Raw genomic sequence first — 26,365 nt, 5'->3', positions numbered from 1 at the left:
TGTTTTTCCTCATTATCAGCATTTACAGTTTTTTATAAAACCATCCCTACCTTCAAAATTAAGCTTTTTGTCATTTTATAATAACTAAAAATATAAAAAGTTTTTAATAATAAAATATCATAACAGATGGCACCACCAAATGTTGCTAGGAAAGTTAAGCAACTTGTTGCTGGATTTTTATCACAGAAAATTTTTTTACAGATGACAAAATTAAAGTTAAAATAAAAATATTTGTATTAACTGAAAAGTTGTTCTAGTGAGCGATGATTGTTTAGTTGATTACTGAGATATTACTATATTTGATTAATACAATTTTGATATATGTGGTAGTATTAAGGGATTAATGAATCATGTTAATCAAGGAATGCCTGTAGTAGGTAACTTGTATATAGTGGAAACCTGTCTATTATAGAAGAATTGCTTGGTCCTGTGGGATTCCATTATAGACAGGTTTGACTATTTTTAAATTTATATGTAGTATACACTCACTCTATATTTGTTAATATATCTTAATTTGAAAAATAATTTTTGTTTTGTTGTAATGATATTGTAAAGTTGAAACTATTATAGCAGTTTGATACTAAGAATAATTCTAGGAATTTTTTTGTAGTAATTAGATTGCACTATGGTATTTTTAAACATACATAGTACACACATTATCTGTGACAATAAGACTACCAAAAAAAAAAAAAAGCTAGACAGGCAAATTTGACATATGGATATTCTAGACAAAAAAACTGGTACACACAAACTGGAACTATAAACCAACAAAATTCACACCTAAATGCTAATTCCAGCAGTAAATGAACAAGTAACTTTAATGTTCGAACGTTTTCAGCCATCTTTCAGAGACCCTCCTCAGGAATGTATGAAACACACAAAAACAAAAAAACAGTTTTATCATTTGAAAATTTCTAACCATCGAATACAGCTGTGTTCCAATTTTTAAATATTTAAACGATGTACTGTACAAATACAAAAATCGTTACGTTTACAACATAAAAATTAATTAGTTTTTAAATAAAGCTATAAATAAATTCATTATTATTATAGCATTGTAAAAATTAGGGTGATGTAAACAATGTGGAAATTGTTTTCTCTTACATAGCAGAAAGATGAATACATAATTACACATAAAATTATTGGTGTGCTTTGTGGCATTGTAAATAATACTTCCACGATTGTGGAACTGTGTGGCTAAACGCCATTATTGTACAGTTGTATTTAAGTTTATATTAGAATATATTTTCCTTTTCTTTCTTCTTCCTATTACTATTATCTCCCCCTTCCTGGAATTTTCTCCCAACTGGTGTTTAATGGCGTAACAGCAGGTGGTTTCTTAAGGACAATAGGACAGTATGTGGCCCTCAGGGTAGAATGGGGACCAACAAGTCATTCTTTGGATAGGACTGGACAAGGAAAGACATGCAAAAGGGAGCTCTCCACCACGTTTTTGGAACCGCGTGGAGACGACAAAGATGTGGGAACACCGGGAGGTAGGACGGAGTCGCACCTCCCTTTTTTTCGGCAAACAGGTCGGCAAGACCCACCCCACTGTCAAGGATGGCTAAATTTTTTTGATATCCCGACTTGTCGGGATTGGGTAATTAATTGTCAGGTCAAGTGGAGGAAGTGTGTGGGTTCGACGATAAGTTTACGGCGATATTCGAATAAACGGACCCAGGATGAAAACACATGACGATTTATTTAGACGGACAAACAAAATACAGACATCTAACGCGTCCCGTCCCTAATCGCGGGAGAAAGAGTTTACACATGTTGGGGGATCATATCTCGTCTTCTGATATCTCGGTTGGAATCGAAGGTGAAATCGTCTCGGCTCTCCGGTCGTGGAGGTAAGCAGGAGGATCGGTCAAGGCGGCTCATTGGCGGCGGGCTTCGGGGGTTCGGCCCTCGATTCTCGGGACTGATCCTATGGGTCGGGCGTCTTATGCAGACCTTCAGCGACCCCGTTCTCAGATATCTCCCCCCTTTTTATACTCCAGGTCTCGTCCGCTGCGATCACCAATCGCGATGGAGGGTGATGAGTCGATCTCCGTGACTCAGAAGTCGGATCCGGAGAGGAGGGAAGCAAGTTTGACGGCGGAAGGCTGCACATCCTTTGAATCTTGATCGCTATCTCCGATTTTGATCGCTATCGCCCGAGGGGATTCGAACAATAAAATTTTAAAATTGGTCCTCACAAAGAGGTCTGAGGGAAAGGAGTGAAAATCCCGATTGTGAAATCATACAAGAATATTTTCTTTGTCCAAGTCTGTTAAGTAATCCACGTTTTAGAGAAAAAGTTAGCATTCTCCTTGAATAGGAAGTGATCCATCCAACTTATATATATCACACCGTGAATAACGCCGAAATTCTTGGGTACCCCTTTCTTTTTTCTTTCTATTCTTTATTTTATTGTTCTAAATTTATCTATCGTCCTACATTAATTATAATTAGTCATAAGTTTAGTAGTAAGATGTACATAAATTTTAATTACCCTTAGTAGACTAGTTATTTTTGTAAAGAAGGAATCATTGCGAGATTTAAACTTATGTTGGTATTCTCTTTATATTGTCGGTTATTATACTAAAATATATATCAGGTCAGTCCATAAGTTCATGTGTATTTTTATCTACAAAAAAGCAGCAAAAAATTTTAATTAAATTTTGTTTCAATCTATAATGTATTCACCATTATTTTGTACAATTTCTTGCCATCTTGATGGTAGCTTTTTAATCCTGTCTTTGTAAAATGATTTTGGTTTTGAATCAAAATATTCAGAAATAGCCTTTTTTACATTGTTCTCATCCTCAAAAGTTTTCCCTTTTAAAAAATTCTGCAAACTGCAAAAAAGATGATAATCACTGGGAGCAATATCTGGCGAATTTAGAAGATTTTATACTAAATTTTATATTACTATAGGAAAATTTTACCTCATGGTGGATGAGGTAAAATTTTCCAGTTGTAGCTTTCAAGTTTCTGTACAGTTATTTTTGCAGCGTGTGGTCTGGCATTGTCATGCTGCAAGAGAACCTGCTTTCTGTTCACTGACGGTCGATTTTTTTTCAATTTTTCATTTAAACGCTCTAATTGCTCACAATACATTTGAGCTGTAATTGTTTGATTAGGTTCTAACAGCTCAAAGTGAATTACACCTGACATATCCCACCAAACAGACAAAAGAATTATTTTTGGATGCAACCCACCTTTCGCAGTTGGTTTTGGCTGCTTGTCACAATCTATTGTCTTTTTCTTGTCACATTATTATAGAGGATCCATTTTTTGTCTCCAGTAACCAGCCTACCAAGAAAAGGTTCTAAAGCAATATGGGATAAAAGAGACATGCAAATGTTTACACGTTGTTGTCGGTTAGCTATTGACAGTTCATGTGGGATCCATTTTCCTAGCTTTGAAACTTTTCCGATTTGTTGTAGGTGTCTATGAACAGTTCCATGGGATGAATTTAAACATTCCACAATTTCATCAACTGTTAAAGATGGTTCTGCTTCAACTAGTGCAGAGAGAGCATTATCATCAAAGTCAACGGATCTTCCAGTACAAGCCTTATCTTCCACACTAAAATCATTGTTTCTAAATCTTTCAAACCACTTTTGCGCAGTCCTTGCACTAATTACAATTTGATTATGTACAGTATTTATTTTTTGGCTGCATTTGTAGCATTCTCGCCACTTAAAAATAAAAAGTATAAAACATGTCTTTTATATTCATCGGTTACTTCCATTTTAATGAAAATAAACAACTGAAATGTTCACAATTCTGAATAGTATTATATGAATGAGATCCAATTTAACACTTCAGTGTAAAAATTATCACGTTAGACTGACATTTTTAACAGCAAAACAAGATTTTTCTCAAGGTCATAAAAATGCGCATGGACTTATGGATTGACCTGATACTTGTTGGGAATAGAGATTTTATAGCTGGCATCCCACAAAATTTCCTGTATCCTGTTATGCGAATTAAAGAGTCTGATTTTAAAAATTTTTAGTTTCTTTGTATACGGTATTTGCACACTTAACAACTGGAATATAATCGGAGTTAATGCAACCTCTCTTCATGCTTTCTATATAAATCTCAGCTTCCAACGAGAGTAAGTCATGTCGGTCAAAGGCCCTGTGTAAAAGAGTAGCTTCATCCCAACATGGAGAAACCCTGAGTTCAGTAGCATTCAGGGCTAGTGCAGTATTATACTTCCTCTTGGACACATCATATTTGTGGTCCTGTATTCTAGCCTCGGAATCATGTGGATCTGATGTATGTTATCCGACGATTGAAATGTTTGTCATGCAATGGGATGCAGTACATTCCTGGCGCTTTCTTGTCATCGGACTTGTCTTTAGCATTAGATAAGAGTCGGAAAATATTCTGTTTTTTCTTATACATTAAGCGCAAGTTCAAATCTTTTGTGATTCTATTATAAATTTGGTGAAGGGACGGTTTGTAAGTATAACCACCCGATTGTGCTGTGCATCATTAACTCTCGTGTTGGAGGTAGTTATTGTAGATTGCTGGTTGGCAACGAGTCTGTCTATTAAGGACTGGTGGTACCCATGTGCAGATGCTATACATTTGACTTGTTTCAATTTGCTGTCGATATCAGAAGTCTCCGAGCAATGGGAGTAAGCCCTTGAGACTAGGGCCTGGAATGCCGCTACCTTAAAAGGCCAAGGGTCTGTTGAGTTAGCAGGTATGAAGAGAGGACTGTATGTTGGTTTGCAGCAAATAGTTGTGGTTATATTTTTATTTGTCATACTAATCTTGACATCCAAGTAATTAATCTCTGTTTGACTTTCCTGATCTAATTCTAGTATTAGGCCATAGGCATTGTTAAAAATTTTTAACACTTCCCCTATATCAGGTTTGGTTTTCCATATAATTAAAATATTGTCTACATACCATGGATATTCTACTCACAATTCTTCATATTGGAGTGTAAATATATAGTACTAAAATATTTTACAGAACCTAATTAAATAAAAACTCCAGTAAGTCATTGCCCATAGAAAAACTAATGTTTTTGATCCTCCTTCTGGATCTTCCTCGGGTCAACAGTTGTGGAATAATCGGAATGCTTTTTTGAATATTGTTGCAATTTTTAAATGTTCCATTTTTCAAATGCATGTACAAGTTTATATTCACTGTGTGAAATTATTATCATAAAATAATAATCAATAATATGCACTAAGTGCAGTACATAAATTTCCAAGAGCACTTCTTACTGAGTACTCTTCAAATAATTTTGTTACAATTGCATTGGGTTATGGTTTTTAAAGTAATGTCTGGTATGCATAGGACTACCATTTCTTGCCATTGAAATTAATACTTGTTTTTTAACTTTTTAAATTTCTAGTGCTTCCAGAGCCCTGATGCTATCCAGTTGCCTGCTTTACCTAATGATGGAGTTATTCTGTAGATAAAAAACATTAGTCTTTCAGAGTAATGACTTACAGGAGTACTTATTTAACCCCTTGTCACCCCCTGAGTATTCAGGAATTTTTAATTTTAATGTAATTAAATATATAAACGAAAAAAACGAAAGAAATGCGTTAATTTTGAAGAGAAAGATTTAAAGTTGAATAAAGAGAAAACAACACCTTTCTTTCAAAAATTCCAGCAAACTTTAATCATATAAAAACGTTTTCAACTGATTTCATCAGTCTTCTTCAGTTATTCGAACAAAAAATAAAAAGAACGAACTAGTAATTCAAATTTACAAAATCATGAGAATGGAACGAATTTTCGCGATTGCGCAGAGTTATCCAATGAACGATTTCCAGGCAGATGACAGCCCATCTGCGTCCCTGTGGTTGATGCAATGGGACGTTAATTGTGCCCTATATATTTCTAATTTCTCCATGTGTCTAACGGCCTGTTTAGACCTAGTGGCTTTTATGATGGAAGCACTATCCCAGTGTACTGTGATCTCTTGTTGCTTAGCAAATGCTGCTAGGACTGTGCTGTCAATGGTCCTATTAACAGATTGCTTATGTTCTTTTATTCTCTGTTGTAAACTACGCAAGGTGGCCCCTATGTACACCAGATCGGACTTAAAACGTTGGTCCCTGATTGGAATCGAGTACACTCCCGTTAGTTCATTTGGTTTCTCTTTCCTCTTATCATTCCTTAATAGACGGTATACCGTCGGGTTGCGTCTATACACTATGCGCAAGTTCCTTTCCTTGGACACCCTCCTAACAATCTTGTTAATAAACGGAATATAGTCCATGACCACTGTTTTTCGGGGCTCAGTTCTGTGTGGTTGTTGTTTACATCTCTGCATACTCGTAATTAGCTGGTTTACGACCTTTCTCTGATAACCAAACTGTGTTGCTATACTTCTTATGTACTCCAACTCCCTGTATGTGTTGCAAATATTTGAGCAATGTGTGTAAGCTCGTTTTACCCATGCTCGCAAAGCCGCTAACTTAAATTGGTCAGGATCTACGGAGTTTCTGGGTATGATGCTAGGTTGGTATACCGGTTTCCTGAAGATATTCGTCTGTGTCGCCCCATCTTTACAGGTGATCGTCAAGTCCAAGAAGTTAACCCTAAAGTCACTCTCCTGGTCCAACTCCAAAGTGAGTCCGTACGGGTTGTTGTTGATTGTATTAAGAAAGCGACGGGTATTGCGATCATTATTCCATATGATGAATATGTCATCTATATATCTGGTATAGAAAACTATGTCTTCTTGGAATGAAGGTAATACATTGCATTCTAGGTTTCGTAGGACCAATTCACAGAGCATCGCTGATATGGGACTTCCCATCGGGACTCCCCTTCCCTGCATGTACGTTTTCTTGAATTTAAAGCCTTGTATCCCTTGATAAAACTTTCTCCGTGCTTCTGCGCCTTAAGGGACTTCTTATTTAACAACATCGTGAATTCATTCAAATACAACAGGCACATTTTGGAATTAGCTGATCTCATCTGCCATTCTTCCTTCTTTGAATTTCAAGAGAAAACGTACATGCAGGGAAGGGGAGTCCCGATGGGAAGTCCCATATCAGCGATGCTCTGTGAATTGGTCCTACGAAACCTAGAATGCAATGTATTACCTTCATTCCAAGAAGACATAGTTTTCTATACCAGATATATAGATGACATATTCATCATATGGAATAATGATCGCAATACCCGTCGCTTTCTTAATACAATCAACAACAACCCGTACGGACTCACTTTGGAGTTGGACCAGGAGAGTGACTTTAGGGTTAACTTCTTGGACTTGACGATCACCTGTAAAGATGGGGCGACACAGACGAATATCTTCAGGAAACCGGTATACCAACCTAGCATCATACCCAGAAACTCCGTAGATCCTGACCAATTTAAGTTAGCGGCTTTGCGAGCATGGGTAAAACGAGCTTACACACATTGCTCAAATATTTGCAACACATACAGGGAGTTGGAGTACATAAGAAGTATAGCAACACAGTTTGGTTATCAGAGAAAGGTCGTAAACCAGCTAATTACGAGTATGCAGAGATGTAAACAACAACCACACAGAACTGAGCCCCGAAAAACAGTGGTCATGGACTATATTCCGTTTATTAACAAGATTGTTAGGAGGGTGTCCAAGGAAAGGAACTTGCGCATAGTGTATAGACGCAACCCGACGGTATACCGTCTATTAAGGAATGATAAGAGGAAAGAGAAACCAAATGAACTAACGGGAGTGTACTCGATTCCAATCAGGGACCAACGTTTTAAGTCCGATCTGGTGTACATAGGGGCCACCTTGCGTAGTTTACAACAGAGAATAAAAGAACATAAGCAATCTGTTAATAGGACCATTGACAGCACAGTCCTAGCAGCATTTGCTAAGCAACAAGAGATCACAGTACACTGGGATAGTGCTTCCATCATAAAAGCCACTAGGTCTAAACAGGCCGTTAGACACATGGAGAAATTAGAAATATATAGGGCACAATTAACGTCCCATTGCATCAACCACAGGGACGCAGATGGGCTGTCATCTGCCTGGAAATCGTTCATTGGATAACTCTGCGCAATCGCGAAAATTCGTTCCATTCTCATGATTTTGTAAATTTGAATTACTAGTTCGTTCTTTTTATTTTTTGTTCGAATAACTGAAGAAGACTGATGAAATCAGTTGAAAACGTTTTTATATGATTAAAGTTTGCTGGAATTTTTGAAAGAAAGGTGTTGTTTTCTCTTTATTATACCAGTTCCAGTAACTGGTTATTTTTATTTAAAGTTGAATTTCCTTTGTCTCACTTTTGTGCAAAATTTGACACCTATGTGTTATTGTGTTTACAGCTGGATGACCTTGAAAACAGCTGGTTTGTCTTGGGACATTCTGTTAAAAGCTTCAGGAAGTGAAGGGTCTAAATTAGGGTGAATACTAATTGGCCTCTATTTCTAAACATTTTTCAAAAATTATGTTTTTTATTGTGATTTCCGACCCCCCCGACTTAATTAAACATATAATAAAATGTATTAATTTAAAAAATTAAAAAACTATTGGATGTTGTTTTTGACATCAGAAAGTAGTGTTAAATAACTTTACTGCAGTAAAATCTGTGCACTAGATCTTTATAACGATGAATGAAATTTATTAAAAATCCCATAAAAAACAATTAAGTGTTAATCACGTGTCATTAAAGGTTAATTAAAATCGCAATAAAATTTTTTTGCGCAGGCAAAAATTTTTTAAAACAATTTCAAGACTTAAAAAACATCTGAAAATTGAGAAAAAAATATTTTTTTTTTTCGAGGGACCAAATATCCATTTGTTTGTAACGCTATGGAACTTGCTCAAACTGAGTTTGAGCATGGCCAGAAAGGGGTATGTAAGAAGATTCTGTAAAATGTTTTAGTATGACATACAGATAGTTGAAATTACTGAAAGGGAGTTTTCTATGTCAGTTGTGCATATTAATAAAATATGTATCATTTGTTAGAGGAAAAAGAATAAGAAAATTCATATTTTTTTCTTTTATCTGTCAGGTCAGCTGTTTTCAAAAAATATGGTTGTAAAATGTTCTAATGTAATTCATATAGAAATATAGCACTAATGGCACATGATGGTATTGTAGCTGGATTGGGCATTTTCATATAACCAATTACGTGCTTTTTTTTTAAAACACATCTTAATATATACATGGCAGAAGTCAGAATATGTAACAGAAGAGAACATTACTAGTTTTTCTAATGTTATTGACATATATTTTACATTTTCAAAAACAGTGTTCATTAGAAAATTGTGATAGAAATTCTTTCATTTCATGTGTTCATTGTAAACAATTAATTAGTCTTAAACAATGTATTTTACCTTTACATGTACATTAAACCATAAGTAAAAATCAATCAAGCAGAATCAATCCCTTGGTATTCCCAGTCTGGCCACAATGTTACCACTGCACTGTCAGTACTATATTTCTATATGAATTACATAAAACGTTTTGGAACCGTATTTCTTGAAAATGGCTGACCTGACAGATGAAAGAAAAATTATGAGTTATCTTATTTTTTTCCTCTGTTGAACGATATACAGTGGAACCTCAGTATACGACCTTAATCCATTCCTGATGTTTGGACTTGCACCGAATAGGATGTATACCAAACCAACCTTTCCCATAAGAAGTAATGTAAAAATGATTAATCTGTTCTCATGTAGAAAAAACCCCTCTTGATATGGTATATTAATGGGGTTGTAAAATAATTTAAGCACTGTTTGAGCACATTAATAAAAAAATAAATTTTATTATAAATTTTTAAAGTTATTACAGTATATTGTATTATATTATTTAAATCATAAAATCAAATCAAACTCTCCTTAATAGTAATAATCTGTTTAGAAATTGATTTAACCCCTTTCGCAACGTTAGCAGATTTAATAATGTCTTTATTTCTCACGATTGTCGATATCGTCGTTCTCAGAATACAGTATGCAACAGTTAAATCTTGACACCCATGCCACCTTCATATTTCTCAACAATCTTTTTTTTCAGTTCCATTGTGATTCTAGTCATTTTTTTAGTCATTTGCCTTTTTGCAATTCATGATTAATAAAAATAATAAAATTTTACTTACAAATTAAAATCAGAAGAAATTTAAACAAAGTTATAAACTGTGGGACCACAAACATCTAGTCTGATCTAGTACACTGATAGTGCTACTTGTTCATAGATGGCATGTATAATTGGATTAACTCGTATACTAAACAAAAGTCATATACCGAGCAAAATTTGTTTCGTCGAAACAGGACGTATTCCGAATTGGACGTATTCTAAAGCAGACGTATACCGAGGTTCCACTGTATATTTTATTAAAAATGTAAGACTGACATGAGAAAACCTTATCTTATGAGTATTTAACCTTTATTATTTAATTTTTAATAAGAGAAACTTTTATTGTTGTAAATAGTGTTTGTTGTAAATATTTATTCTTAGGTTGTTTTTAAAATTATTAATTAATTTTATATCTCTAATTTGTTAATAGAATTTTTCATCTGTTGATAGAATTTGTTGTTGTTCCTTGTCTACCAGACTGTAGGTTGGAATATTGTTTTAAACATGAATTACTTTAAGATGGATATAGTATATATACTGAATGGAGATTAGACCATATCATAAAGAAATGTTTTCAAATATTAAAGCATATATTTTGTTAATTTTTTTATTCAGTAAACATTTTAATTACTTTATTAGTTGTTTTCATTTTATACAATTTCTTATTTAAGATAAACATAAACATTTAAACAACTGATATTAGCATATAATTAATTAATTGCTGGATTTTTCATGCTATACTTAAATTGGTAACTAATTAAACAAATTAAGTAATTTGGCATAATGATAAGTGGTCAGCAGTTAGACTGCCATTGTAAATTTAATAAGACGATAGTCTAAGCACTTTCCATACCATTATGCCAAATTACTTGATTTGTTTTTTAATTTGTAAATTACTTAATTATACTAAATTACTTTTTGTTTAATTAGTTACTAACTGAAGTGTAACCTGAAAACTCATGCAATTAGGTATTCTTACTTTAGAAGCTGCAAATTTTTTTTTGTAAAATATAGTATTCCATTCCAGTACTTTCAAATTATGGCCAGATTACTGAGGAGTTAAGATACCTACTGCTCTGGGGAACTCTGTTAAGATTATTTAAATTTTGTTTAATTTGTCTTGTGAAAATGAAAGCAAACAAATTGCATTTTCAACACTTTCTTCTTTTCTTCTATTGAAAAGGCAAATATGTCATATGAACAACAAAAGAAATATATGATTGGTAAGTGAATCTCATTGCTACACAGTGTTTGAGATTCATTTACCAATAATCTTTGAGACAAGAAGCTTTTATATACATAATACATGATGTTTTTGGTGAGGGTGCTGTAGCAAAATCAACAGTTTGAAAACAGTTTGCTAAATTTACAGCAGATAATTTCAACCTTGAAGATATTTCACGCTCAGGAAGACCGGCTGATATTGAAGGGAACCAGATAAAATAATATTAGATTACACCCTCGTTACACAATTTGAAAGATAGCAGACGGTGAAGTCATCAAACATTGCTATATTTTAACATCTAAAGAAGCTTGAATATGAGAATTATTATTTGGCTGCAATTTGAAAAAATTGTGGCCCTATAAATTCCCACTATCAAAGTAAGTGTGATCACAGATCCAAAATCGATAAAACATTTATTCTATAGCTAATGTTTCTGCAAAATAAGTAGCCTATACTTTCTGTCAGAACATAAAATGAATATAACCAAAATTTCATCTGGATTGGACAAAAATTACAGGAGCTATAAGGAATTCACACACAGACACACGGAGATGACAGCTTTTATACTGTTAATAGGATTCTGATAAGAAACATTTGAAATATAACATATAATGTGTATAATAATAATTGAAAGATTCAAAGTGATCTATTTTAAAATAGATTAAATTTCTGGTTCAGAAAAAACATGTTGTGTCCAGTTTACAGATGCTAGACTGAACTTAAAATCTTTTATTTACTGAAAGAAAAAGTTTTAAATAAATTATTTTGAAATCTGAAATAATTATTAAAGTTGAATTTGAAAATATCTTAGAGTTTTTAATCTTAAAATATTTTTTTTCTTTTCAGAGATATTACTTATGCTGTTACTGTTGAAGCTATAAATACACTCTTAGTTATGTTATCTGTGCAAATGTTTTCTAAATCAACAACAAAATCTATAATTTATAAAACTATAATGCAAGGAAAATGGTAAGAATATCTGATTTTTGTGAAATACTAAATTAATTTTTAAAAATTAAGTAAATTTTTTTACTTGTCCAAAAATTGTTAAATAAATACATTTTTGTGTCAGTAAAATAAATAAAATTTAATCAAATAAAACAGTTGTAAAATATTTTAAAAAGCTAAACAAATGTAATTTATGTTAAATATTTTGACTATTTATTTACGAAAATTGAACAAAAATTTTAGTTTATAACAAAACAAAAGGTTTTCAATCTTCATATCAATAGCTTTATTATCCACATTCAAGCTTTATTCAAATTGTAAGACAAAAAATGATGAATAATGTGCATTTAACTATTTATAGAGTTTAATGCTTTCTATACCAAATGACTCTTCCTTCATTACTAAACTCTATAAAAAAAATATAAAACAGCAGATGTGATGCATTTTGAATGTATATTAAGAAATCACATTTGTGTATTCTATGCAGATTAATATATGTACTTTTTTCTTTCAGATAATTTTCTTTCAGATAATTTTCAACATGCTTTTACTATTTTGACATTGAAACCTTTTCTTTTCTATTTTCTCCCATTATTCTAGAATTTTATTGCTTTTATTGAATTGATGTCTTACTAATGATATTCTTCACATCACTTGATGTAGGTTTTGAATACCACTAGGAACTGGTATAAGCCAAGCAGACATTTTACCAACACCATAATAAATGACAGAATAAGTTCAAAAAAGTTAAGTAGGAAGCATTTTCATTTTAAGCTTATATCATATACAGGGTTCCTATGCACCTGGAAAGTCATGGAAAATCAGGGATTTTCATTAGTGTTGAGAAAAGTCATGGAATGTCAGGGAATTTTTTAAAAATTGTCAAAAAGTCAGGGAATATGCTTCCTTGCCTGCCTTGTGATTTTTTTTTTCTGACAATATGTTTGTTTGACTAAGTGTCTGCAAGCAGCAAGAAGTAATGTGGTGCAATACAACTTATTAAAAAGGGTGCAGAATATTTTCAGGACACAAAATTTCTCCTCCCAAGTTTGCACAAAATTTTCCCAAAAATTTACAAAGTACCAAAATGATAAATAATTTAAATGGTATTATTTATCATTTTTTATTTTAATAATTTTGATTGCATAACAAAACAATTTCTGATTTTTTTTTTCCAGTTTATTAATATTTTTATAAAGTTCAGGAAATTTATTAAAAGATAAATTTAATAAATATATACTTCTGTATATGGATTATATAGAATTTGTTAATGAATAATAAAAAATAATTTTTTTTTTCAAAGCCTTGTAGATTTATGGTTGTGGATTAATAACAGAATTTTAATAATACATTTAATAATAGATAAATAATAGAATTAATAATAAAATTTTAATAATTCAGCAATTATAAAAAATATATAACTGTTAATTAGAAAAAATAACTAACTAAAATATTGGAGAAGCAAAACATATGTGCATAGGAAGTCAAATGCTATTTTATTTTGTCAATGTGCCATACTCTAAGAGACGTGAGGGTCAGGGAAAGTCATGGAAATGAAAACAAAAATTTGAGTAGGAACCCTGTATATAGAGAGCAAATTGCTGCAAAAAATGAAAAGAATATGTTGGCAGTGACATTCTTTTCAGTAAATTTTCTGTTTTGCAAATTACAGTTGTATTTTGGTATTTTGAACTTTTCTGCTAGTGAAAAAGATTTATTACTGTTTGGAACAATCAATTTCTGGAGATGAGAGAATTATTGCGTAGTATTACAAATAATATAGTTTCTAGTTATATTCTTACAAATATAATTTTGAAATTTTTGTTTGATAAAACAAATGAAGTAAACAAAAAAAAATTTTAAAAAATGCTGTTATTATCTTGCTTTAATGACATTTGCTGTTGTTTGCATATTATTGTGCATTTTGCTATTTTCTTACTATGAAATAGCAGTGGGAATCAAATTTACTATGTAAAAAGAAGTCAGTTTTACATTCTGCTGCTGTTAGCAAATCTGTCTGAACTAATGCTGAACAATAGAAATTTTTATACATGGATCACAAGATAATTTTGGTAATGTAGTGTTCAGTTTGGATAACAGTTAGAGAAACACTTATTGAGAATGTGTTGGTTGGATCATTGTTCTCAGAAGAAAAAAAGTATACTGTTCTACTTAATGCCTGTATGCCATGTTGTCATGTTTTTAGGTTGTTTCACATTCTGTAACCTGTTTTGCAGCAATATTTCTATTCAAAAACTCAAAAGCAAAAATTGTTTGAATATAACTAATAGGAATTGGTAAAAATGCTACTATTAATTCCTTGTTTGTTACTTTCCATACATTAAAACAAGATATTCAAAAACCCAAAGACAAGTAAAATAAATTTGGTAACTCACGCCAAGTTTTAACTGGGTTCTGGTAGAGAAATTTCACTGACTTCGGCGTTAAACTATTTCTTTTTTATTATCACAAGCACTTTCGACGAGTTTATTATCGTCGTCTTCAGGTGAAACGAATTATTTTAAAAACGAACGTGCAGAATGTTCTAAGGAGAACAGAATTTTTGAATTCAAAAACAGGCATCCGGTAATTCCGTTACGAACGCGCAAAAAAGATGTTGGCATGTTCGAAAATCATAAATCTACGGTGCGGGCGGCGCATGCGTGGAACTGACACCGCGATGGCGATACGATGTTAGGCGCGTTTCGTTGTTTAAGCGCCGATATAATGCTACCCACACTCCGGGTAGATCTAGAGTGGGGATATTACATGCTTCCGTAGTGGCTGTGAGAAGCGCTTCCCAGATGAGTACAAGCTTTCGATTGCTGCAACACTTTATTATTTCCGTTCTGGACCACAGGGGGTTGTAGCCTTGCTCGAGAACTTTTTTAGCGAGCTCTGTGGTATATTTTCCCTTTGCTACATCATCCTGATGCTCTGCTAGACGGGAAGCGAGCATTCTTGTTGTTGCTCCTATGTATCTTGTGCTAGCTCCCGTTTCCGGATTTTCTAGGTGTATTGCGTAGACTCCTGATTTTTCTAAAGTAGTTAGCTTGTCACGATCATTGCAGATGCACCTACGTAGGTTTGGTAGGGGGGTTATAGGTAGATTGTAGTTGTACCGCCGAAAGATGCGACTGATGCGTATAGAGGGTGGTCCGAGATACGGCAACGGAATCTGGATCGTGGATGTTTTTTCTTTTTTGTGCAGCGTGGTACGTGGGAATAGGGACTCCTTTACCTTGCGGAGTACATGCTCATATTTGCCACGCGTGAATCCTGCACGAGATACCGCTAGTCTGACGATGTCTAATTCACTTTTTATTGCTATCTGCGTCGACGGAAGTAATAGCGCCCTTCTAACAAGTGCAGCAATGGCGGCATTGATATATCTCGACGGTTGGAAAGCATCTGCTGGGATAATAGACGGTAACTCGTTAGATTTGTGATGAACTGCAAACTGCGGCCCCTCAACCGACTTTTTTATGCACAAATCCAAGAATGTTATTGATTCATCCTGCTCTTTCTCCCAGGTGAAACTGATCGTGGGATATATGCTTGCTAGTTGCTGCACAAATTTGAAAAATTCCTCCTCTGTATTCTCCCATATTATTAAGATATCGTCAACATAGCGCAGATACAGTGACGGATAACTGATGGCAAGAGGGGAGTGGAAGATTCTACGCTCGATTTCTCTCATAATGAGCTCAGCTAAGACTGCAGATAGCGGGGAGCCCATAGGAACTCCTTGCCTTTGCAAGTAGATGTTCTTGTTGAAAAGGAAATAGTTGTGCTCGGTGATGAAAGTTAGGGCGTCACGTATGTCTAGCACCTGTTGTATGTTAAAACCTTTTCTGATGATCAATGCGTTGGCAAGCATTACGGCCTCGAAAACAGGCACAGATGGGTATAATGACACCACATCCAATTTGTAGAAAGTATAGGAGCTTTGGGACGTTCCACTTGTGCTGGAAACAATGGCGGACTTGGCAGCCACAGATGATGGGGTAACGTACGGTGAATCTGGAAGGAGTTCACGCAAGAACTTTGCGAGCGCCTTTTCTAGGAAATATGTAGGATGCGATCTCTTATTTACCAGCGGACGTAGCGGCCAGTTTGTTTTGTGCGTTTTTGGTTGGAAAAATAGTCTAGGGCATGCTACGTTTGTGGGAGGATCGAGGCACCCAGTTAGGGTCGAGGCTACTCCTGGTGATGCTATTATTTTTCTTGCTCTTCTCAGTACTGTTGGCGTCGGGTCGTCATTTATTACCTGCGAGTGTGATTGCGATAGGAATTCATTTGCTCTAGTAATAAAATCCTCCTCCCTGCACAGAACGAATCGTTTGTCTTTGTCAGAAACTAGTAGCCTCAAGTCGTTCCTAGCTAGGAATTGCGTTACCACTTTTTGGTTCGTGTGACGCTTAGGCGCACCAGATATTTGCTTCACCACCGTCGAGATATATCAATGCTGCCATTGCTGCACTTGTTAGAAGGGCGCTATTACTTCCGTCGACGCAGATAGCAATAAAAAGTGAATTAGACATCGTCAGACTAGCGGTATCTCGTGCAGGATTCACGCGTGGCAAATACGAGCATGTACTCCGCAAGGTAAAGGAGTCCCTATTCCCACGTACCACGCTGCACAAAAAAGAAAAAACATCCACGATCCAGATTCCGTTGCCGTATCTCGGACCACCCTCTATACGCATCAGTCGCATCTTTCGGCGGTACAACTACAATCTACCTATAACCCCCCTACCAAACCTACGTAGGTGCATCTGCAATGATCGTGACAAGCTAACTACTTTAGAAAAATCAGGAGTCTATGCAATACACCTAGAAAATCCGGAAACGGGAGCTAGCACAAGATACATAGGAGCAACAACAAGAATGCTCGCTTCCCGTCTAGCAGAGCATCAGGATGATGTAGCATAGGGAAAATATACCACAGAGCTCGCTAAAAAAGTTCTCAAGCAAGGCTACAACCCCGTGGTCCAGAACGGAAATAATAAAGTGTTGCAGCAATCGAAAGCTTGTACTCATCTGGGAAGCGCTTCTCACAGCCACTACGGAAGCATGTAATATCCCCACTCTAGATCTACCCGGAGTGTGGGTAGCATTATATCGGCGCTTAAACAACGAAACGCGCCTAACATCGTATCGCCATCGCGGTGTCAGTTCCACGCATGCGCCGCCCGCACCGTAGATTTATGATTTTCGAACATGCCAACATCTTTTTTGCACGTTCGTAACGGAATTACCGGATGCCTGTTTTTGAATTCAAAAATTCTGTTCTCCTTAGAACATTCTGCACGTTCGTTTTTAAAATAATTCGTTTCACCTGAAGACGACGATAATAAACTCGTCGAAAGTGCTTGTGATAATAAAAAAGAAATAGTTTAACGCCGAAGTCAGTGAAATTTCTCTACCAGAACCCACCCAAAGACAAATTTTACTATGAAATCAACCAAAAAAAATATCATAACAGATGGTGCCACTTGCACAGTTTTAAATGCTGCTGGGAATGTTAAGCAACGAGTTGCTTAATCTGAACTAAGCTTGGCATTTTCCATAGCAAATAAGAGCTGAGTGGTCGATTCTCCATTCCCTTCTGTCATTGGATATTACAAACTTTCAAATTATTTTCTATTTAATTTTTACTGAGTTTATTTTAACACTTATTATTATTGGGCTGCAATATAAAAAATTCCTATAAGTTCCCACTGTTGTTGATTTGTCCATTCATCTGTATTTCCTTAATTTCTAGAACGGTGTTTGATAAATGAAATTCAAGATCAGATATGGAAAGCTTAGTGACAGGAGGCACCAATTAACTATATATGAACTTCCAATGCAAACCAGAAGTCACATTATTTCAATTTAAAAAATTTTTCTCTGAAAGCAGTTAGATAGATGACTAACACAACTCTATTGCTAACCATAAAGTATGATGTACAGGGGCAAGACACTACAGTACTAATTTGAAATGGAGAGCATATACAGGGTGTCCCAAAAAGATGTACTCACTCTTTGATTGTCAAATATATAAATATTTTTTTGTAAATAGACATGTCTTGACAAACACACAGTCCTAAGAAGTTAAATCAATAAACAAATAAATAAATACATTAATTTAAAACCTATTACTAAATTAAAAAAACATATTATTAATCGTCTATCAAAGAGTGAGTACATCTTTTTGGGACACCCTGTATTTTAAATTAAATAAATTAAAAATAGCACCCAGGCATTGTGACAATGTCACAATAAATAAATGCTTGTTAATTACTAAAATAGAAATGAAACAATATGATTAAAAAAAAAATTGTTGTTAAATAGGCATTTTGTATCTTTCACATACGAAGTGAATATTTACTTTTAGTATTCCTCTTTTTTGTTTCACTTGATTTATAATTACAACTACAATGAAGTGTAATAGAAAAACAATGTTTTAATGTTTGAAATAGTACTTTCTGAATTAAATACCAGTGTTGTACTTTCAATGGTTACTCTGAAGGTGCACAATATGTGGTAATGAGGATTATGCAAAAGTTTTATTTCCATTTTAGCAATAACCTGTGGTGTACATACTACCACAGGTTATCTTATGAAAATATGGTAGATATAAATATTTTGGTGCTATAATATATATAATAATACTATAATATAGTACTATATTATGTTATACAATATATAATATAACATTTTAGTACTATAATAATGAAATGTGTTTTTGAATTTCTTATAATTTATTCTATATATTCTAGCTAATCTGTTAATGTGTGATATTTTTATGTGATTGAATTATCACAAATTTATTATTATTTTATATTGAATAAAATGTGTGTAAAAATATTTCAAAAATTATTTAGTAATTTGCTCTTTCCTTTAGTGCCATTCATGCATTTCTAGTAATAAAGGTCTTATTACAACATTATTATCAACAGCAGAAATGCCCACCCAATTTTCATTCCACTTCAAGTAGTGGAAGCATTATTCTTGGCTTGGCATGTAAGTTATTAATTTTAAGGCATTAATTTACTGTAATAAAGTATTTATTTTAGACAATTTTATTGTTTTTTATGCTAAAATCGTAATTTCTTTTATTTCCTTAATGTTTCAAAAATGTTAAAGAATAAAACTAATTTTCATCTTCTAAAAATTAATATACAGTGGGTGATTGGTTAATGAACACTTTCACGAAAGATTTTTATGTTTGAACAACAAACACCTCACAGAACAAACACAAGAAGAAGTGACATAAAATAATGAATACCGATTGGTCTTCCCTTGTCTTCAGGCAACAATTCAAAACTTTTCGAAGCACGGAGAGACGTCGACATCAACGCTCAACCTGGTTGGATAGTATTCCTCCAAACTTTGAAACTCTTCCTTGTAATTCTAGCCTTTTATTTTTCTGACAGAAACAATTTTTTTATAGTATTTGTAAGACTGTCGGGCGGGCACTCATTAAGTTTTGCTTCGGTTTTTATTTTCGAAAGGTGAGAGTATAATACAAAAGGTAGAGAGTGGGCAGAAGATGTCTGATGTTACTGGGCAGTATGGCTTGAACAGGTTTACAGTAGGCTGCAGTTCAATCTTATCTAAGAAAGATACTGTATTATCAAGAAGACTCAAGCAGCTTAAGGAATAACAAAAATCACATCTGAGAAATAAATAACATTGAAGAGCTCATAATGAAAACTAATCTGATGACAGAAGAACTCTTTAATAAAGAACACCAAGAAACTCGGCAAGATATTTTTTTTTTCTGAAAAAGAGAATTAATGTCGATATCTACTATTAAACATGTTTTGAAGAAGTGGGAGAATGTCAGATCAATGGTCTTAGAATGGCATCCAAACCAGGTTGAGGTTAATAGGCTTGGGGATCTCTACAATTTCAATGCTATTAATTACTTCTGAAAAATCCTGAAGAAGCAAGAAAAGCAATTGACATTGGACAGATTTTTAACCCCCACAAATGGATAAAACATGACTAATAAAAATGCAAGACTGTATATATGTATTTTTATTATTACATATAAATAAACTTAGTAAGAAAGTATATATTTTTTTTATTTTTCAGTGTCTCCAGAACAAATTAATCAAATTCCCATAAAAACCTATGGTAAATTGATAATCGGTTAATGAACAATTCAGATAGCAAACAGTCTTGGAATGGATTATGTTTGTTAACTGATCACCCACTGTATAATGAACAAGAAACAAATCATATTTTTCAATCTTGTTTGTCTGATCTGTTTCTAAAAGGTTGAATCTGCTTGTGTAAATATTAAATTACTATAATTCTACATTATATAATCAAATTTAACACACAAATATTTGTCATTTGTAAGATACCATCAAATGGATTCAGATTCAATTTAGAAGTTTTCAATATTTACATAGAGCTACAGAATAACAGTTTTTAGATATTGAATATGTATATTAAAATATGACATATTTGTAATGTGGATTACATATTTAACTATTTATAATATGCAAATTATAAAATGAAACAGAAAAATTTTTTAAAAATAAATAACTCATGTTTTTTTTACCAAAGAGGTAGATGCCATACTGTCTAATGTACTATTATTGCTTGAGCAGAATTTTGCTTAAGACTCAACATAAGTCCAAGACAATGATAATCATTAAAAGTTTACAAAAGCCTTCACATATATAGTCAAAAAGCCTAATGGTAAACAAAAACATGTCCAGACATCCCCTGTATAATACAGTAGTTAGGTTTCAAAAAAGTGCCATGTTATGCAAATCTGTGCTATATGGTCTGATTTTTGATGATACAAAGGACTAATTCCAAAAGTTAGCAAAAGTATACTATTCTTTTTTGTAATTAAGAGAAATACATTTATTAAAACAATCAATAATTAACTAACAATTGCAAATAAAAGTATTGGATGTTAATAATAATTTTTCTCTTCACTGCTAAACACTGTTAAATGAAGATAGCAATATTTTGCCAAAAAGAATTTATCTTTTGAGCTTTCCTGTTGACCTTAATCTGAAGTATAAGCACACTTCATTTTTTTCCTACTTTATTTTCATAAAATCATATTTTCGTTCGTTTGCATTCACCTAAGAGATCTTTAATAATTTAATCCTTTATTGTAGTAACTTTTAATTTAATCTATAAAAACAAAACACAGTGACAGTTTTTAGGCTGTTGTTGGTGATTGTGCTACAAATAGCATTATCACCAACAACAGCAACATCTGGTTTATAGGAAAATTAGAATAGGAAGCTAGAACAGGAAGCTAGAACAAGGAAGAAAAAGAGTTGTACAGTTGGTTCTCATTAAAGAAAACCAAGTGAAAGGAATAAAACAACATTTTCCATGGATTTTAGAATATTGAAATTGTCAAATATGAAACAACATGCATGCTTCCTTGAAAAAAAAATCAAATGATGGTGTTTGCACTTAAAAACTGTGACATTTTGAACCAAAATATCTCCAATTTTTGAACCGTGTTAGAGCCAAACCGAGTTTTAAGAACACTGTTGTACAGGGGATTTTTCAAATTCTCAAACTGTGTTAGAGCAAAATTGTGTTGTACAAGGGATAACTGTATATGCCAACAAAAAGAAGTTTGAGGAAATGTGAATGCAATAGGTGTTATTTTACTTTGCTTGCTGTTAAGCCATGGTCACACCTTGTGATTTCCAGCTGTGCAGACAACTGCAACTGCGACGGCTGTTCTTGTTAACTAGCAAACCTCCTTTGAAAACCAGCACAACTGCAACTGCAACTAGAAACCAAAAGTTTGTTTTATTCATGTCAATTACAAACATGCATCCGATCAGCAAATGCCTTTGTACATTATACAGTGGCAACTTTAAAAGTAGTTATCATCATGGCAAAAAGTGAGAATACCGACTGGTACAGCATTAGAATTGAGGTTGATCATGCTTATTTGGGCTTACGAATACCTGTGGAGTTTTAATTCTTCATTTTATCAAAGAAAAGAACACAGGCATGAGATAAATGAAAGTCTCTCAATTGATTGCAAGTATCATTTTTAGATTTTTGATTGTTTTTAGTTTTAGTAATGACAATATTATTTTAAATGTAGCTAAAAAACTAAGTAGAAAGTACCTGATTGTTTGATTCGAAAGTTCAATGCCAACAATATTCATTCGCATTAAAGAAAAACAATATAGCAGACGAAGTGGCGGTCACGTGTTTGAGTTGCAACGCCAACAAACAATGTGACCATGACAAGACACATGAAAATCGCACTTGTTGCAGTTGCAGTTGCCTGCATGACTGGAAATCACAAGATGTAACCACGGCTTTTATATGTTCTGTTATACTAGTAGCTCGGGATGCCCCCTAGTGGGTGTTCTTAATATATATAAATATATATATATATATATTTTTATCTTAAAAACTAATCTTAATAAATAAGATTAATATATAGGCCTATATATATGATAATATATGTATGTGATAATATTACAACATATATATATATATATATACAGATTACTGTAACAGGTGATGTATTGTGCCTTATGTCTTTTTCTGCCACCCCCCTTTGCCACATGGTGGGTCCAACTCAGTGGAGTGGAGGTGTGTAAATCAGGGTGTGTATCCGGGGTTGAGTGGATACCGTTACAGACACTACAGACGTGACACGACAATGGCTTATATATATAGATGTAAACAGAAGGAAAGTATAGTGATTGGTCAAAAAATGACTCCCAATATTTTTACACTTTTGGACTCTGGACCTTGAAATGTCAAAAATGCAAAACAAAAATTGGAGGTTTTCCTTTGTGTGTGATGTATGTGGGTGGATGGAAGCACAGTTTTGTTCTCCCACTTTGAAGCTTAACTCCTATGCCATTTGTTGAAAATTTCTGAAATTTTGCAAGAAGGTTTGTGTATTGAGGAGATTGATGCTAATAAATTTTGGTAGTTAAAGACAAGTAAATACTGTATATCCACAAAATTTTGTCTAAATTGGTGGCGAAAACCTCCCAGGTTTCCTTTTAGTAAAGGAGTTAACAAAACCTTACCTTGGGATTACTTGGAACAAGAAGCTTTTGAATAGATCAAGACAATGCTTATAACTTCATTGTTATGAGTGCTTGGTCCTCAGGGAATGTTTGTTTATGAATGCCACACAGAACAGCAATAGAATGAATTTTAAAATAAAGTTTGTTCCATTACTGTTTGGATTGTTTTCTTCAAATGTTTTTTAACTGAAGAAGTTTAAATAAAGTAGGTGAAAGTACTTCTTAATATGAAAAGCTTATAATGCTGTTCTCTATATCATACACTAATTTAATGATAACATGAAATCAGTTCTACATAAAAATTGCTATCCTTTGATTATGATCTTTGATTCCTTTATCTATGAACATTCATTCAAAAACTCAATTTATTGTTAAAGCCAAATGAACTGCTGAATTATTGAGCTATAATATGGCTATGTAATTAATTAAATACTAAATGATTTGTCTAGAGGTAGGCAGTTATGCCTTCATCTCATACTAGATTCAGTAATTAAAATAAACCTAGCACAAGATAGCAGCATAACTGCCTGTCTCTAGACAAATTATTTAGTATTTAATTAATTACATAGCCATATTATAGCCTGATAATTCAGAATTTATTTTGGTTTTGATTCTTTTGAATGCAGTTTACTACCCATGTATTTATAGTATTTTTTTTTTTTTTTAAATAATTGGTATTTGTGTATAAATATTTAAAATCTAATGTTTTTCATAAATGTGTTATATAATTTGATATGGATTCTTACCTAGATCTCATTCAGAATGAATCATTTATAACAATAACTGGTTTTTAAGATTTGAATGTGGTTAGTATGTTGCATACCTGAATTTGAATGATTTAACATAAAGAATAATATAAATGTGATTATTATAGCAAGTAATGCATATAATTTTGTTTTTTTAGCTGGATTATGGAATGTTCTTACATTTGGTTATGGTAAAGGATCAGGAAATGCAGGAAAATCTGTCATGGAAGAAGCAATGCTTGCCAAACAAAGTTTACTATTACTATTAGTTTTAGTAAACCACTGTACAAATGAAAAAGAATTTCTTAATCCTTATCGTCAAGCTTTATTCTCATTCACTAATTCTCAAGGTATTTTCTATTTTAAATATAAACCTATATTATATTCCAATTATTTAATATTTTTGTTTTTACCAGAGTTTTTGCAAATCAATATAAATCATTTATAAATTTATTGATAAAAATATACACAAAAACATGGATTAATTATATGCTATTGATTTATTATATTAACCATAAACAAAATTAACTTTTAATTTTAGTTATAGTATTAAATTTAAAATAAAATTATTACTTTTAGTCATCATTAATTTCAGTTTGTTTGGTTGTTTAACTCTATTCTATAATTTGCACATTCTGTGGGGCACTTCAGGAGTCAGTGGCGTTGACATGAATTTTGTGTGAGTCTAACTTGAGAAAGAAGAAAGATTATTTAATAATAATTTTGTGGTGATCTCAGGCATATTCATTAATAATTACATGGATTTTGATTGATTTGATTGATTTTTGTGAAACCGTGTTGTATTATTCTTAGAAGTCTCAAACACAAATTCGTGTTAATAACAACCACATGGCTTTTTTCCACCTTTATTTAGTTGATACGATACACGTTTCGGGCCTTATGCCCCTCATCAGTCAACTAAAAAAATATAAAACAATGTATACAGCGTTTTTACCGACAAGTTATATAAACATTTAAACGTATATAACATACCAGTTCTTCCCCAGTATGGCACTTGTACACGGTAAGTTTGGACATTACAAACTCAAGAATAAAAGTTATAAAATTCTTGTACATCTATTTTGAGTTAAAAAGTACAACTATTTAATATAACAATAAATTTAAATTAACTATGGATAAAATCGGGACAAGTTCTTACTATTTGTTCTCTTGTACTTCTTAGTAGAGATGGTTAATGCACAGTACATTTTCAAAGGTCGTTCGAGCACTTTTGGCTCGTTTATGTTGAAACGGATTCCAGAAAATTTCCTTAAAGACAAAATTGTAGACAAACCTTTGGTATAAGTTTTAGTCTGAACTTTCCCCTGTTGAACATTGTTTAGGTTATGTGACAGTTAAAATTTGCATAACTACATGTAGGGGGTTGAAACAAAGTAAGCCCCCTGGTGGTATTTTTTGGTAAAATATTAAGATTTATTGTATTTTTAAATAAATATTAAGATTTATAATATATTTAACCAGTTTTTGTTTATATTTATACTTGTATTTTTATTTATACAATTTTCTGAGTTAATTATAGCAAAACTTTCTTTAAACTTTCTATTATATATGTCTTTTTCTTTATACAGAATTTTGGTGTTGTCTTTATCAATATTACAATTATTTATTAAGCAGTGGTCGTGGAAAACGGATTGCATCCTTTGGTGCTTCATATCAGCTATATGCTCCTTTATTCGTATTTTTAATTTCCGCTTTGTTTCTCCAATGTAGGTATGTGGATCTTTGCAAGAACATGGTATTTCATAAACGACGTTTTTAGATTCTTCGATGTTTTCATCAGGTTGTTTTTTTCTTTTATTTATTATTCGTGATTGCAATTTTTCATATTTCGGCGCTAACTTTATATTTATTTTTCTCATTTCTTTGTTTATTTCTTCATACAGTCCTTTTATGTATGGAAAACTTTTGTATTTTATATCTTGGTGTTTTATTTCCAGGATTTGTTTTTTATAGGTTGACTTTTCTATTTGTGTTTCCCATGTATTTATCAATCTAATTGGGTATCCGTCTAATATGAACTTTTTCTTTAAATTATTTAAATGCTTTTGAACATTTTCAGGTTTACTAGTTCTACTTTTAATTTTTTTGTATTCCATGATGAAGACGTTTTGTTTTATATACAGTGGTATTTGGGAGCTGTAGTTTATAGTTTTGGTTATAGCACAAGGTTTCTTGAAGGGTTCAAATTCTAGGTTATTTATATTTCTTTTGATTGTAATATCCAAGTAATTTATATTATTGTGTATACTATCTTCTTCTTCGATTTTGAACTTAAAATTATTATGTATATTATTTATGAGCGTATTTATTTTTTCTATT

At 32.8% G+C, this 26,365-nt stretch overlaps 1 protein-coding gene across 2 annotated transcripts in view; it reads left to right on the top strand.

The window, feature by feature from the left end:
* The window catches only part of LOC136989053 (dymeclin), an 88,158-nt gene that overhangs the window by 22,235 nt on the left and 39,558 nt on the right, over window positions 1-26,365 (top strand). For both annotated transcript variants that reach the window (XM_067287139.1, XM_067287138.1), the window contains exons 6-8: window positions 12,133-12,255; window positions 19,127-19,245; window positions 24,184-24,375. In XM_067287139.1, the coding sequence (XP_067143240.1) occupies window positions 12,133-12,255; window positions 19,127-19,245; window positions 24,184-24,375 (434 nt within the window). The remainder of the gene's footprint in view (window positions 1-12,132; window positions 12,256-19,126; window positions 19,246-24,183; window positions 24,376-26,365) is intronic.

This window comes from Centruroides vittatus, unplaced genomic scaffold, assembly GCF_030686945.1.
Source record: "Centruroides vittatus isolate TY-2023 unplaced genomic scaffold, ASM3068694v2 scaffold_435, whole genome shotgun sequence".
In the NCBI taxonomy this organism is placed as follows: domain Eukaryota; kingdom Metazoa; phylum Arthropoda; class Arachnida; order Scorpiones; family Buthidae; genus Centruroides; species Centruroides vittatus.
This window is presented reverse-complemented; position numbering and strand designations above follow the sequence as displayed.